At 44.0% G+C, this 15,105-nt stretch overlaps 2 protein-coding genes, 7 non-coding genes and 1 pseudogene across 9 annotated transcripts; 9 read left to right on the top strand and 1 right to left on the bottom strand.

Moving 5' to 3' along the window:
• The first annotated feature begins 255 nt into the window (after positions 1-255).
• Positions 256-329, top strand: trnai-aau (transfer RNA isoleucine (anticodon AAU)). The gene has a single exon. It is a non-coding gene; the product is annotated as a tRNA-Ile (tRNA).
• Positions 330-410: 81 nt separating this feature from the next.
• Positions 411-483, top strand: trnaf-gaa (transfer RNA phenylalanine (anticodon GAA)). The gene has a single exon. It is a non-coding gene; the product is annotated as a tRNA-Phe (tRNA).
• A 115-nt stretch (positions 484-598) lies between these two features.
• trnaq-cug (transfer RNA glutamine (anticodon CUG)) lies at positions 599-670 on the top strand. The gene has a single exon. It is a non-coding gene; the product is annotated as a tRNA-Gln (tRNA).
• Positions 671-2,678: 2,008 nt separating this feature from the next.
• On the top strand, positions 2,679-3,804 carry LOC135780076 (uncharacterized). The gene is made up of 2 exons (XM_065291009.2): positions 2,679-3,609; positions 3,701-3,804. Exons 1-2 carry the CDS (start codon positions 2,718-2,720, stop codon positions 3,802-3,804), a joined length of 996 nt encoding a protein of 331 aa, XP_065147081.2. The 5' UTR covers positions 2,679-2,717.
• Positions 3,805-7,984: 4,180 nt separating this feature from the next.
• On the bottom strand, positions 7,985-8,101 carry LOC135780097 (5S ribosomal RNA; annotated as a pseudogene).
• Positions 8,102-8,143: 42 nt separating this feature from the next.
• LOC135780040 (uncharacterized) lies at positions 8,144-10,519 on the top strand. The gene is made up of 3 exons (XM_065290993.2): positions 8,144-8,503; positions 9,177-9,682; positions 9,760-10,519. Exons 1-3 carry the CDS (start codon positions 8,144-8,146, stop codon positions 10,469-10,471), a joined length of 1,578 nt encoding a protein of 525 aa, XP_065147065.1. The 3' UTR covers positions 10,472-10,519.
• A 1,869-nt stretch (positions 10,520-12,388) lies between these two features.
• Positions 12,389-12,460, top strand: trnap-agg (transfer RNA proline (anticodon AGG)). The gene has a single exon. It is a non-coding gene; the product is annotated as a tRNA-Pro (tRNA).
• A 1,790-nt stretch (positions 12,461-14,250) lies between these two features.
• On the top strand, positions 14,251-14,324 carry trnai-aau (transfer RNA isoleucine (anticodon AAU)). Its single transcript has one exon. It is a non-coding gene; the product is annotated as a tRNA-Ile (tRNA).
• Positions 14,325-14,405: 81 nt separating this feature from the next.
• Positions 14,406-14,478, top strand: trnaf-gaa (transfer RNA phenylalanine (anticodon GAA)). The gene has a single exon. It is a non-coding gene; the product is annotated as a tRNA-Phe (tRNA).
• A 115-nt stretch (positions 14,479-14,593) lies between these two features.
• On the top strand, positions 14,594-14,665 carry trnaq-cug (transfer RNA glutamine (anticodon CUG)). Its single transcript has one exon. It is a non-coding gene; the product is annotated as a tRNA-Gln (tRNA).
• Positions 14,666-15,105: the final 440 nt, after the last annotated feature.

Raw genomic sequence — 15,105 nt, 5'->3', positions numbered from 1 at the left:
AAGAAAACTGAATTATTGCCGGGTGTTTTTGCATGTCCGGACCCTCGTTTACTGGGCTGGTCGAGTTAGTGGACCTCTTGCCAATTTAGTTGGGGACCCCTGGTCTAGGGGTATAATTCTCGCTTTGGGTGCGAGACGTCCCGGGTTCAAATCCCGGACGAGCCCGTCTCTCGCCTTGCTTCTTGTTGCTGCTACACTATGAAACATTCATGTCAGTCTTGTCAGAGACATGCGCAGGTCCACATGTAAACGTGTGGCCGGTTAGCTCAGTTGGTTAGAGCGTGGTGCTAATAACGCCAAGGTCGCGGGTTCGATCCCCGTACGGGCCAAGTGTTTTATTCTACCTCCTCTGGCTGACCGCTTTAATGGTGTGATTTCTCGTGGACATTTCTGCCACATAAGCCGTTCCGGCCGAAATAGCTCAGTTGGGAGAGCGTTAGACTGAAGATCTAAAGGTCCCTGGTTCGATCCCGGGTTTCGGCAATCAGGGCCAATTCTTAAGGTTTTGTTTAGCCGACTCACTGCGGCTTACCTGACAGACCCTGTCCGAGTGTCCTTTTCTCCGTGACCCAGGGAGTCAGGTGCAAAAGCAAACCGTGGTTCCATGGTGTAATGGTTAGCACTCTGGACTCTGAATCCAGCGATCCGAGTTCAAATCTCGGTGGGACCTATTGGATGTTTTGTGGTTTCCCAGCAGAACCGTGTCCAAGGGAACAGTGTTTGTTACCCCGGGAACAGTGTTTGTTACCCCCAAAACAAACCCCCGCCCTTTAAGCCTTTCTACCAGAGCACTCAGGCTGTAGACGAAAAAGGAGTTAATTCAAGCAACATTGAGCACTGTTTTCTGTTCACCCTGACGGTGGGCCAACAAGACACAATGTGGCAAATTTCAGCAACCACAAGCACATTACAAGGAAGCAAATTAAACATGTACGAAACCTTAGGATAAATGAAAAATCCATCGACGTTTTGGCTAAAGAAAACACACAGCTCATGTGTACAGGCCAAAGGAAACACACAGCTCACATGTACAATCTGATAATGAAATGCAATAAAAATACCTTACCAGAAATGACAGGAAGACAAATGAACATAGAAAGAAAGTGATTCCAATTTTTAATGGCAACAAAACGCTCTTGGAATGTAAAGCTCCATGTTGCTTTGTGAAGTAACATCCTTATAGAAGACGTTCATGTGTGTGCTCAGGTGCCATACTGAGGACCGACACTGGGACCTGTTGGCTTTTTGAGGCAAAATGTAAAATCTGGAGCCAAAGTGAAGCCCTTTTCTGCAAGTGTGAACCGCAGAAGCACCCACAGAGAGGGCACGCCGCGGGTCTGTAACATCAGAGAATTTAGCAACAAGTGTCAACCACGTGGAGAATGTGGGCATCGATCCCGCTACCTCTCGCTTGCGCCTTCTGCTTCCCACCGAGTGAGCCAAAGTAAGCCCGCATAAGCCAATCACGTTTCTTCCTGTGGCTTACTTTTGACCAATCACGTTTCTTCCTGTGGCTTACTTTGACCAATCACGTTTCTCCCTGTGGCTTACTTTTGACAAATCACGTTTCTCTTCTGTGGCTTACTTTTGACCAATCGCGTTTCACTCCCATAGCTTACTTTGGACCAATCGCGCGTTCCTCTCCTGTGGCTCACTTTTGACCAATCGCGTTTCTCTCCTGAGGTAAACTTTTAACCAATCACCGGCAGCTATTATTATCATCTTTGAGTTAGCGATAGGTAAGTCTTGTTTACTTCGTTATTAGATATCGGTCATTATTTGTTAATATAATGTGTATATGTTTGGAAAATTAAACTAGCCTATATAGCTGTCTAGCATGCATTGGACATGTTTTTTTTCTGTGCAGTTTAACACGGTGGTTAAGTTCACGTTAGTTTAACGTTTGCAAATGTCATGACATTCATTAGACATTCGGCTTCATACTCATTAAAGTTTAACCCTCGGATTTCAGTCCAAAACAATAAGAGATAACTGTGGTTTCATAAATGATATGTAACAATATCCTCATGACAGGAGGATGAAAGATAAACGTTCCTAAAAATATCCATTTCATAGCGCAAGGACCCTTTTGGGGTAATATGTCTTTTATGTGCTATGAAAGGATATTATTAGGAAAAAATTGTCATCCTTCTGCCATTGGGTCGTATTGATAAATTATTTAATTGATTAAATAAAAACAGCAAATGCTAGAGTCAAACGAATTATTATTATTTAAATGAATATCAAATATAAAATCAACTTTAATGCAGTAACGTACGTCAGATATGCATAAACACATAAACTACAATACTGTTTGGCCTAAAGGTATCAAACCAACTTTAAATTACTTAGTATTATTTTCTATCATGCACAAGGCTTGTTTTTTAGATTCTTCTAGGCCCCTAGAATGGTGATGTTTAACACGACAGCTTTGGAAATAGAAGTAAATTTCAGACTTAATATTTGACTTATATTGACATATTTTATACACGGTATCCGAGATTCCTTCCCCTTTAGAAAACTCATCAGCAAGCCAGTTTATGGTCATAGCCATATTTATTACCACAGTAATATGGTTTACATGTAGCTTATTAAATTACCATTACACACTTAACGTCAGATTGCTAGAGGTAATAGTCTCTTTCTAATTTTCATTTCAGAAAATGTATGCGTATCCGGTTTTTCAACGGCAATCGGCAACATCAAGCCGACTCCTCATGGCACCATCAGCAGAGGCAAAGCGCCTAGAAAAGCTTGAGTCCGGAAGGGCCAAAAGTAAAGAGGAGGTGCTGGCAGAGGCTAGATCTTTTGTCAGCACAAATGGTGGAGACCCCAGTGACCAGTTTTTAGTACTGGCCCACTGCAAACTTCAGTTTGGGAAGTACCAGGGCCAGCGATTTAGATGGCTCCTGGAAAACTCTCTGGGGTATGCAGTGTATTTGGTGCTTAGCAGTTCCAGTGAGAAAGCCCATCCAACCCCGCTGTCAGAAAACAAACAGCTGTACCTGCAGTATACTTCTCTTATTAGAGAGATGGCAGAAGAAGCGGAGAAGTATAAGAGAAAGCAGGAAATGCAAGCAGAAGCCCATGCAACTGGAGACCAAGGCTGCTTGATGGTGGAGTTTGGTGACTTCCAGGGCCGGTCCATGAAGAAAGTTTATGAGGACCAGAGCAAGCAGGCCCAAGCCCTCATCAGGTACCTGGTAAAGGCAAATGCCAACCCCAACACCAACATGGCCATTTTCAAGACGTATGTCTTGAAAAGACAGGCGTCTGCTGTGGGCACCCGTGTATGCCAGCCTGAACCTCAAGTTGCAACCTCCAGTGCCTCTGCACCTCCACCTGCAACCTCCAGTTCCTCTGTACGTCCACGTGCAACCTCCAGTGCCTCTGCACCTCCACCTGCAACCCCCAGTGCTTCTGTTCCTCCACCTGCAACCTCCAGTGCCTCTGTACGTCCACGTGCAACCTCCAGTGTCTCTGCACCTTCACCCGCAGCCATCCAAACTGGTGTACAGCAGAGCGCCACTGTGAAAGCGCTGTTGATGCGTGGCAAACATTTGTCTCCTTCTCACCTGGCGAGAAAACTCATGTCACCAGTGAAACACTGTGAGTAGGACTGTGTGAATATAGAATTTTCCTTACAGCGGTTTTACATGTATTTATGTATCATTATGGCAAATTTGTTTTTTGTTTCCAGATCCATTACTGCAGTCCACTTTACCTCCTCCAGCAGCAGAACCCCCAGCCACACATTTGACCCGAAGGCAGCTTTTCACTACTGGTAAGCACCATCTTACATAAATTTGTCTCATAAGTTTACGGTGAACAACATAACATAATAACAGTTTTATTATTATTTCTGCTCCAGGCACTTCCGTTTCCACTGCTGAAGATGATGATGAGGAACTGGTATTTGCTGCATCACAATGTGAAGCACAGATAAATACAGGTGTGGCATATGACACAGATGCAAATATTATAAGAATGTTTTTGTGAAAATGCAAAAGCAGAAGCATTTTTTTTTAAATAATCAACATTTTTAAAAATTTTTTGTTTACAATACAGAATTATGTCACATCTTGCCTCAAGCTGGATGTATGCTTTGAGCGCATTTCTTCGAAACCGTAAGGATGTTTAAAGGTGTCAGTGTATTTGGGTTTCCGAACGTACCCGTTGTTAAACAATCACTGCATAACTTCTTCACACCGCTTGCACTTCTCACTCACTCTTTAGCTCCACCTAAGCAGACAGGATGGTTGGGATCATTGTTGTAATTATTAGAGGAACATCTTTTCCTTAATGTGTCTGTGTGCATGCTTCATGTCTGTGGGCATCATTCATTTATACTAAATTCACCACGCCTCATATCCTTGCTCCATTCTATCTAATTTACACATCAACATTTTATCCCAGCAAGCAAAAACCGAAACCCAATGTAGTCCAGCTATGATTAATCCACTTCTACCCTAAAATAACCTTGAATACATTTTTATGCTGTTCTTGCCTAAATAACTTTGAGATGTATGATATTCCATTATGTAAGCAAAGTCAACAGGTGTTCAAGGTGTTTGCTTTCATTTCTTTTATATGTATCATCTATTTGTGTGCTATGGTTAGACATCTGTTAGACTTTCATGAGCAGCCCAAATTCTGCCTTATTTTAGCCAAAATTGCTTGCTGGGATCTTACATTAATAAACTGTACACTGGGTTCTTTGCTTCTTAACACTAGTACCATTTTCCTCACTGTTATTCCTAAATCTAATCCTAATAATTATTAATACTTGTCCAAAATTCTGCTTCGCCGACTGTTTGTGGGCTGCTTTGTGGTATTTTACTATGAAATGCAACATTCATCCTTATATTGTTTTTGTTTTAATTCACTCAGAGACCTGTTCTGGTCCGTCTCCATCAGCGGAAACAGCAAAAGCACCAGGTCTTCCACATCATCCACCACCAGCTGAGCTTCCAGTTCACTGGAAAGATCATCTTCCACCTTTCCAGCATAAGTGGATACGGAAAACACTATTTAAGGCCAACCCGCGAACCGGCAAGCCAGAACTAGTGTCCCAACTGAAGCTTTGGTGGTATCCTCCTCAGGTCCGTTTAATTCACACTCAGCCGGCCGCCTCACCTGACCTCTTCTTCTGTCGGCCCCTTTTCTTATGGATGCCGCTCAAGATGTGGCGATTTCCTCTTGTCTGTGTTCGACCAGACTGTGATAAGCACAAACTAACAGCCGCAGGACTTTACCGTACCGTGCGCAAAGTCTTGGACATCGACGGTTGGTATGATCTTGCCACTGAGTATCTGGAGTGCAAACGCTGCAAAAAGAAATATCCCGCCTGGTCCGAGGACATTTTGGGGCAACTGGATATGGGCCACCGCAGTCAGTTTCCAGCTTTGCTGACATACAGGTAATTCATAATGACAATCATTCATTATTAGGCACTTTAATTTGTGATATTTTTTTTTACCAAACAAAGCATTTGCATGATTATACTGTTGTTTTTTAGATACTCATGTGACAACCGGATGCTGAGGATGATGAGGGAGAGGACACAGGGCAACAGCGTGACACAGCTGTACAAGAAGCTCATGGAACAACACAGTGAGGCATGGACACAGCGTGTCCTTCAGTACCTGACTGCCTGTGAACCATTTACAAGGTCCTTCCTTGTGCAACCACCTGTGTTTGCGGAGCCTCCCTCTTTACCTGCCCTACCTAAACCTAAGTGGCTGCCAGGGATGTTCTGGGGCGACTGCACGAGGTCAAAGCCAAAATTACATCTGTCTTGGGCTGTGTTCTGAAGATGGACTCCACAAAGAAGGTAACACATCCCTGTATCCAGAAATTTGCCATATGGATATGTGTGTGTACACAGTTTTTAATTATTTTATTTTTTGCAATAGGTCACAAAGAAACTTGCCGGTGCTGCTGCAGGAACAGCTGCCTGGTGCACAAATGTAGGAAACGAACATGGCCAAGTCCTTGTCTCTGTGCTGACAGCCGCAGAGGGACATGGACTGCACCCTATGGCAGCTGGCCTAATGAAACGCTACCGAGAGGCAGGAGAGGCAGTCCCGAAAGTGATGTACGTGGACAGAGATTGCTGCAGTCTTCATGGCAAGTCTCAGGTGAATGTCATGATTTCGGAGTGGGATGAGCTTGAAGTGCGCCTTGACATCTGGCATTTCATGCGGCGATTTGCTGCAGGTGTCACGACAGAGGCTCATCCGCTCTATGGGATCTTCATGGCACGTCTGTCCATGTGCATCTTTGAGTGGGATCCAGATGATGTGGCTGCTCTTCACCGTGCAAAGGAGGGTGAGCTGGCAGCAAAGAAGGCTGGCCACATCTCAGGAAAGGCGCTGAGTGCCCGCATTACCCGGAGAGAGTTGGCACTGAACTGCCGGAGGAGGACCAGGGGTGTGGAGGAGACCACCAGATTGATTGGATCTCTGGTTGATCTGTTTGACAGTGCGAGTGGTAAAGACACTCTGGGAGTTCCTCTGCTGGACCATGAACGGATCCAGCAGATTTGAAAAGAACAGCGTAAGCACGTACAGTGTATCCAAGACCCTGAGAACTTTCCCCTCTACACGAAGACAGGGACACTGAAGAAAGGCGGTGTGGAACTGTGCTGCTACAGATGTGCCCGTGGCTCTACCTCTTTGGAATCATTCCACCTCCACCTAAACCGTTTTATTCCAGGTATTACATACATATGGATTAAAAATATTTCTTTAAAGTAATGTCACATTAATAAATGTCACACTCTACAGTAATATTACAGGTCTTTTCTGATGTCATAAGCATTGACAAAGCTGTCTTACCAGTCACTAGTAACTCTGGTTATAATACCAATAATTGTTTATGTAATTACATAGCACCTCATGTGCAGCACATATCTTGAACATGTGTGACACATAAAACCATTTTGTTTATCTGACTTTTAGGAACCAGTGCCAGTGATGCACATTTTCAGGCTTATCTTCTTGAGGGCTTGATGCGCTGGAATGATGACAGGATGGAAGATGCCATAAAAGGAGCGTCCTCCATCCGGACATATGGCAGTGCCATGAAAGAGGCTGTGGACAAGCTTTCCCGAACTGTCTTCGGAAAGCCCTGGGATGAGCGCTATCGCCCTCCTGGAGCATATACAGGCAAGAAATTCAATAATTTGTTCTTTTGTAATATTCTACTAAGTTATATATTTAGTGTACTAATGTACTAGACAAATTAATTAGTTACATTTTATATAGCGCTTTTCCAGTGCTCAAAGCGCTTTACATATGAACGGGGGAATCTCCTCAACCACCACCAATGTGCAGCATCCACCTGGATGATGCGACGGCAGCCATATTGCACCAGAACGCACACCACACACCACACACCACACACCACACACCACACACACCACACACACCACACACCACACACCACACACACCACACACACCACACACACCACACCACACACACACCACACACCACACCACACACACACCACACACACACCACACACACACCACACACACACCACACACCACACACACCACACACACCACACACACCACACACACCACACACACCACACACCACACACCACACCACACACACCACACACACCACACACACCACACACACCACACCACACACACCACACACCACACCACACACACCACACACCACACCAGCTTATTAGTGGAGAGGAGACCGAGTGATATAGCCAATTAGTATGAGGGATGATTAGTAGGCCAATGGGCAAGTTTGGCCAGGATGCCGGGGCACACCCCTACTCTTTTTCGAAGGACATCCTGGGATTTTTAATGACCACAGAGAGTCAGGACCTCGGTTTAACGTCTCATCCGAAGGACGGTGCTTTTTTTGACAGTATAGTGTCCCCGTCACTATACTGGGGCATTAGGACCCACACAGACCACAGGGTGAGCACCCCCTGCTGGTCTCACTAACACCTCTACCAGCAGCAACCTGGTTTTCCCAGGTGGTCTCCCATCCAAGTACTAACCAGGCTCAGCCCTGCTTAGCTTCAGTGGGCAAGCTGTCTTGGGCTACAGGGTGATATGGCTGCTGACAAATGACTAACTTTTTTTATTCTTGTAGGTGAATTGCTGGGAATGGAGTACCTTTACAGCCAGACTGGCAAAACACTTACTCCAGTGCTCCAGAACCCAGAGGAGGAAGACAGGCTGGTGGAGGAAGTTGATGATCAGGACCTGCAAGATGAGGGGTTTGAGGAAGAGATCATGGAGGACATCACAGTTCCAGTGCTGTATGAGGATGACCCTTGCCGTGATCTTGAAAACAGCCCCTCATCTTTGCCTTTGCATCAGTCCCCAGCATCGATGGCTGATGTGTTACTGGCTGAGCCGTCCACATCATCATCTCCTGGTGGAGAACGACAGCATCTTGCCCCTGCCCATTCAGTGCTGTCACAGCCATCTGACACTGGAAGCAGTATTTCCGACGAGGCTCAGGTAAGACACTTTAAGGTCTTTTTTTTAATTGCTAACAAGCATTCCTCCACATACTCTCCCTCTCTGAACCAATCTACTTTCCTTACCAACCTGTCTTTTTGATCCATATTGCAAAATTGCTAAGTAAGTTCCAAGATATCCCCTTTTTAATACTGTAAATCATGGTAATGAGACTAGAGCAGAACACATGGGTTGGCTTTCAAGTAAAACTGCAATTAGCTTAGAATGATTACTATTTCATTTTCTGCTACAATTCTCTATATTTTTAAAACAATTACTGGAGAAATGCATGGAATTTGCCATTATTCTTTTAAAAATGTTTATAACAATTTCAAAAGCAGTGTGTTAGCATTTGAGAAATGTACATAGTATACATAATACATTGTGTTTTGCAAGTAATAAAGCATAAATGACAGAAGAATTTTGAAAGATGTGGATATTGAATGCATTGAACTGATGGATCACATTAACCTCTTTACCGCACTGTGACATTAATAAGACGTCCAACCCTGTTGGGTTAGTTGCTTGTTCCTGCTTTGACAGGTTTTGACTGTGTACAGTTTTTAAATGCCCTCTTAGTATTGACCTAAAACAATGCTTGATAGCAATTGAAAAAAAAACTAATTAATCTCGTTTTACTCCACATAAATTCACATAAATCTGCATTTACTAGGGAGCAGTCATTGGACCCGATGGCATCGCTGGGTGGGACAAGGTCCTGGATTTGGCTGGTTTCCTGGTGGGTCTTCGTGAGGCTCCTTACCTTACTGACCAGCAGGTGACAGAGGCCATCCAGCTGTGGAAAGCTCTCCTAGATTTCGATAAACAGCGGGTCAACTATCAGCCTCGACATCAGCCTCAGCTGACACATGGGCGCTATAAGGCACCGAAGCGGTCTGGAGTCACACCAGGTGTGGAGAGTGTAAAACGGTGTCTGATTGGACATCCTGGGGGTCCAGCGCAGTGGCCTGATGCCAACCGCTTGGTTAACACCATTTGTATGAAGCTTTGTGCTTTACACAAGTCGTCAACCAAGAAAGATGGAGTTTGCATCCCCAGGTGGTCTAAAGTTATTTCAGATTACCACCACATCCGAGAGTTGGTGGTTAACAATCCAACCCTGATGGATGAAACAACGATCCAGCTGTTTGAGATAAACCATAGGACACTCACTCAGTGGTAAGCAAGGCACATCATTTGCTTCAAATTAACTGAATACTTACACACATATATATAATAAAAATTTCTTTTTTCAGGTTTCGTAAGTGGAAGAATAGACTGGAAATGGGCGTCCTCGGTCAGGGTCTGACTCCATCTAACCCAATTGCTGTGGCTGATACACACCTGCCTCCACCGAGGGAAAAATTGAATGAAGTACCATCAACATCAGGCCCAAAACATCAATTTTTCCTTCCACCAAATCGTGGAGGACAGGCTCCTCTTCTGCGACCAGGTCGAAAGCCAGCTGCTGCCACCAGGGAGTTTCCCATCGCACCTGCCTCCACAGCATCAGGAGTTGTGCAGCCCATTTTAGCACCCATCGCACCTGCCCCCACAGCATCAGGAGTTATGCAGCACATTTTAGCACCGGGGTTGTCGTTTGGCACAGTAGTCTTTAATCCAGACATGACTGTGTCAGTGGTGATTCCACCTTCTGGTGCTTCGACATCCAGTGCAGTCCCAGCTCCCCCTGCTCCGGCGTCTGCTGCTCCTGTGTCCCGTTACACCCAAAGGAACAGGCGCCGACGGGCTGTGGAGAATGAAAGTGGTGTCCAGAAGAGGAAGTATGTGCGAGGGGTTACTTTTAACACGTGCAGCAAATGTGGGCAGCCCAAAACGAAAGAGTTTGGCCATAGCCGATATGGTAATGCCACATTTTGTTTGCGTGCCTCAAATGGCAAATCTTTAGAGGAATGGTTGGCAGAGCAGCGCCAGCAAGAAAGATGTCAAACTCCACCACCTCAATAAATAACATCTTTCCTGTATATATTGTACATATTTGTGCGTGTGTGTGTGTGTGTGTGTGTGTGTGTGATCATTTCAATATTTGTGTGTATTTATTTTAATAAAAAAATTTACATCTGAAGTGTCTGTGGATCTGATAAATAAATCCGAAAAATCATATCAATCAAATCATATGCCACACAAAAACACGTCTTTAAAGAAACATTTTTATATAAACATAAAAAACATACAAATTTACCTTACTTTCATTACCTTATAAACACGTAATATTTTATACAAAATAATATACACAAAATAATGAATATCAATCAATATAATGATATGTCATAGTACATAACTAAAAGAGGCACAGTTAAATGAACCATGTTTTTTGTGGTAAAAGTGTAGTAACCATGCTTTTTATAAATTTTTATATAAACATAAACAGGTAATGTTCTTTTAAATAATAATATACACAAAATTATTAATATCAACCAATATAATGATCATAGATAATAGGCATAGTTAAAGGACAAGTTCGGTATTTTAGACTTAAAGCCCTGTTTTCAGATTGTTTATGGTGAAATAGAATGGTTTTGACTGAAATTTCGACATTTGCGGCTGTCCTGAGAATTTTCGCGTGTTTGTGTTTCAGCTCAGACCTCTACAATGGGTGTATAGGTGCACTGGAACAATCCTTCCTAAAATGCATTAAACTTTCGTTTACAAAGACGTGAAACTCACCGAGTGGTCAGGGGTGTTCACTGGTATGCTCACACAAAAATCGCTGCAAAAGATGCTTTCCAACAGCTGTTTTAGCATTCGTTGTTAACTTGTGGACCTATTTTCCCAAACGCCTCACACCTGTACATTCTTCCGCTTAGAGCTTGAATAATAAACACTCCAGCCCAGGTGGTGGCGCTAATCCGCCTTTGCCAATTGCAAGAATAGAAACAAAGTTCCCGGCGCGGAGTAATACCGTACCTCACAGCACAACTAATACATGTCAATGGAGTTGTTAAAAACTACGATAAAACCTGTTGGAATGCGTCTTTTGGAGCGATTTTTGTGTGAGCATACCAGTGAACACCCCTGACCACTCGGTGAGTTTCACGTCTTTGTAAACGAAAGTTTAATGCATTTTAGGAAGGATTGTTCCAGTGCACCATTAAACCCATTGTAGAGGTCTGAGCTGAAACACAAACACGCGAAAATTCTCAGGGCAGCCGAAAATGTCGAAATTTCAGTCAAAACCATTCTATTTCACCATAAACAATCTGAAAACAGGGCTTTAAGTGTAAAATACCGAACTTGTCCTTTAAATTAACCATATTTTTGTGGTAAAAGTGTAGTATGGTTTTTATTCATTTTTATATAAACAGGTAATGTTCTTTAAAAAAAATAATAGACACAAAATAATAAAAATCAATCAATATAATGACATGCCATATAGATAACTAAATAGTTGCGCGGTTAAATTAACCATGTTTTTTTTGTAAAAGCGTAGAAACCATGCTTTTTGGTGTATTGTTTACTATTAGCAAAACCATGTTTATTTTGTGGTAACCATGGTTTTACTACAGTACATTTTTTGTAAGGATTTGTTGGATACTTCGTCACGCAGACCACGGGTTCGAGTCCAGCCCGCGGAGGGTGACTTGTTTCAAATATAACTAAAACTACTGTAACATAACATAACGCAGAGGAAAATATCCAGAATATTGTTGCAGGTGAAATCTGGCGCCGCATACCCGCTTTTTGCTTCTCTTTTTTGCTTGCGTGCGGGGGCGCAAAGATTGGGCCCCTTCCTTTGCGCAGCGAGCGCTCTACCATTTGAGCTAATTCCCCTTACGCCTAACGAGTGACTGCTTTGGCTTTTTGGAAGCTGGCTGCTACGTGCTGGAAAAATGTTTCCCAGGGGGCCGGTGGGGTTGCCCGATTGGCTCGTTGGTCTAGGGGTACGATTCTCGCTTAGGGTGCGAGAGGTCCCGGGTTCAAATCCCGGACGAGCCCACCTCTAAACTCGTCTCTCGGAGCTTTAACGCACAACACCATTGTGTATGGCAGTCCGGGCAGTAGAGGAATGTCAACGAGGGACGTCAGAGGCGCCTCTGCCTTTGGGATTTCCATGTAGATACCGTGTCCGAGGCGGTCTGGGTGTAGAATCACCTAGACGATCCCTTTATGCTTTCTGCCAGAGGGCTTGCTGTTTTAACAAACGATGAGTTAATTTCAAGCAACACAATTGACTCAACATGAAAAATGAACCAGGCTATTCGTCCTACTCCCTCCTGGCCAGGAAAGGCAAAGCATCCTGTCTACTGGGCCTGGGTAGGTACCCTGATGTGCCTGAAGCTATGAGAGTTAAATATAGAACCAGGCTAGTGATGCATGGTGTCCAATTTAGTTTACGGATGATTCATCAGAATTTTCTCCCAATCTAAAATCAACACTTGGAAAATGTGATAAAGACATGGCTTCTTAGATGTTACTTGACGTTACAACGTACACTAAGTATTGGGATGCCCCTTCTAATAAAGATGTTTGGGGCAACACAGTGGCCATCCCAAACAGAGCACTGTTGTCTCACAGCAAGAAGGTCTTCTGTTCAAGCCCTGGCTGGGTCAGGAGGCCATTCTGTGTGGAGTTTACATGTTCCCCTTGAGTCAACGTGGAATTACTCTGGGCACTGCGTTATTGGGTTTCCTTCCACAGTACAAAAACTATACACACCTTGATCTATACACAGACACATACCGAGGGAAGGGCAATTTGACATCTCCAATTCACCTAACCTGCATTTCTGGCGTTGCCAATAACCAGTTCTCGCCATGAATATACCCATAGATGCTGAAATGGCGTTAAGAATAAATTAACATGTTTAACTATTCCAGTTTTTCCAAACAAAACAAATATTAATGCTGTACAATACAGACCTTGTCACAGTACATGTTCCCCTTGAGTCAACGTGGAATTACTCTGGGCACTGCGTTATTGGGTTTCCTTCCACAGTACAAAAACTATACACACCTTGATCTATACACAGACACATACCGAGGGAAGGGCAATTTGACATCTCCAATTCACCTAACCTGCATTTCTGGCGTTGCCAATAACCAGTTCTCGCCATGAATATACCCATAGATGCTGAAATGGCGTTAAGAATAAATTAACATGTTTAACTATTCCAGTTTTTCCAAACAAAACAAATATTAATGCTGTACAATACAGACCTTGTCACAGTACTTTGTTTCCATCTATGCTGCAGCAGTTTTGCAAAAAGGGCTTTTTCTGTGCAGAAATGACTGTGACCCTGGGAACAAATCATTGATAGGATTGGGTGATGAGTGTTTGGCTCAGAGCCTGTAAGTCATAACAAAGGTGTTCAGCTGGGTACAGGTCTGGGATTTATGCAGACCAGTCAAGTTCTTTCACACCATTTCAAATTTCAAGCAATTAACATGTACTTATATCGATAAGTGCTTATTTTGACACCAGCCCAACACTAGGGCAGGTTGGCTCATTGTGGCTAATCAGAGTAGCAGGACCCAACAGGCCCATCCCCAGGAACTGCCTGAGGACATGGTGACTATGTTGTGGTCACATGTTTCACAGCGGCATAGCAACGAGGTAGTACGCCTTGGCTCGTTGGTCTGGGGTATGATTCTCGCTTTGGGTGCGAGAGGTCCCGGGTTCAAATCCCGGACGAGCCCGTCTCTCGCTTTGCTTCTTGTTGCGGCTACACTATGAAACATTCATGTCAGTCTTGTCGGAGACATGCGCAGTTCCACATGTAAACGCGTGGCCGGTTAGCTCAGTTGGTTAGAGCGTGGTGCTAATAACGCCAAGGTTGCGGGTTCGATCCCCGTACGGGCCAATTGTTTTATTCTACCTCCTCTGGCTGACCGCTTTAATGGTGTGATTTCTCATGGACATTTCTGCCACATAAGCCGTTGGGGCCGAAATAGCTCAGTTGGGAGAGCGTTAAACTGAAGATCTAAAGGTCCCTGGTTTGATCCCAGGTTTCGGCAATCAGGGGCAATTCTTAAGGTTTTGTTTAGCCGACTCACTGCGGCTTACCTGACAGTCCCTGTCCGAGTGTCCTTTTCTCCGTGACCCAGGGAGTCAGGTGCAAAAGCAAACTGTGGTTCCATGGTGTAATGGTTAGCACTCTGGACTCTGAATCCAGCGATCTGAGTTCAAATCTCGGTGGGACCTATTGGATGTTTTGTGGTTTCCAAGCAGAACCGTGTCCAAGGGAACAGTGTTTGTTACCCCGGGAACAGTGTTTGTTACCCCCAAAACAATCCCCCGCCCTTTAAGCCTTTCTACCAGAGCACTCAGGCTGTAGACGAAAAAGGAGTTCATTCAAGCAACATTGAGCACTGTTTTCTGTTCACCCTGACGGTGGGCCAACAAGACACAATGTGCCAAATTTCAGCAACCACAAGCACATTACAAGGAAGCAAATTAAACATGTACGAAACCTTAGGATAAATGAAAAATCCATCGACGTTTTGGCTAAAGAAAACACACAGCTCATGTGTACAGGCCGAAGGAAACACACAGCTCACATGTACAATCTGATAATGAAATGCAATAAAAATACCTTACCAGAAATGACAGGAAGACAAATGAACATAGAAAGAAAGTGATTC

Source organism: Paramisgurnus dabryanus, chromosome 19, assembly GCF_030506205.2.
Source record: "Paramisgurnus dabryanus chromosome 19, PD_genome_1.1, whole genome shotgun sequence".
Classification (NCBI taxonomy): Eukaryota; Metazoa; Chordata; class Actinopteri; order Cypriniformes; family Cobitidae; genus Paramisgurnus; species Paramisgurnus dabryanus.
This window is presented reverse-complemented; position numbering and strand designations above follow the sequence as displayed.

Coding starts and splice junctions, on each gene's coding strand:
- LOC135780076 (XM_065291009.2), top strand. CDS start 2,718: ATGGCACCATCAGCAGAGGCAAAGCGCCTAGAAAAGCTTGAGTCCGGA. Junction 3,610..3,700: donor CATGTCACCAGTGAAACACT/GTGAGTAGGACT, acceptor TTTTGTTTCCAG/ATCCATTACTGCAGTCCACT.
- LOC135780040 (XM_065290993.2), top strand. CDS start 8,144: ATGGAGTACCTTTACAGCCAGACTGGCAAAACACTTACTCCAGTGCTC. Junction 8,504..9,176: donor GTATTTCCGACGAGGCTCAG/GTAAGACACTTT, acceptor TGCATTTACTAG/GGAGCAGTCATTGGACCCGA. Junction 9,683..9,759: donor CATAGGACACTCACTCAGTG/GTAAGCAAGGCA, acceptor TTCTTTTTTCAG/GTTTCGTAAGTGGAAGAATA.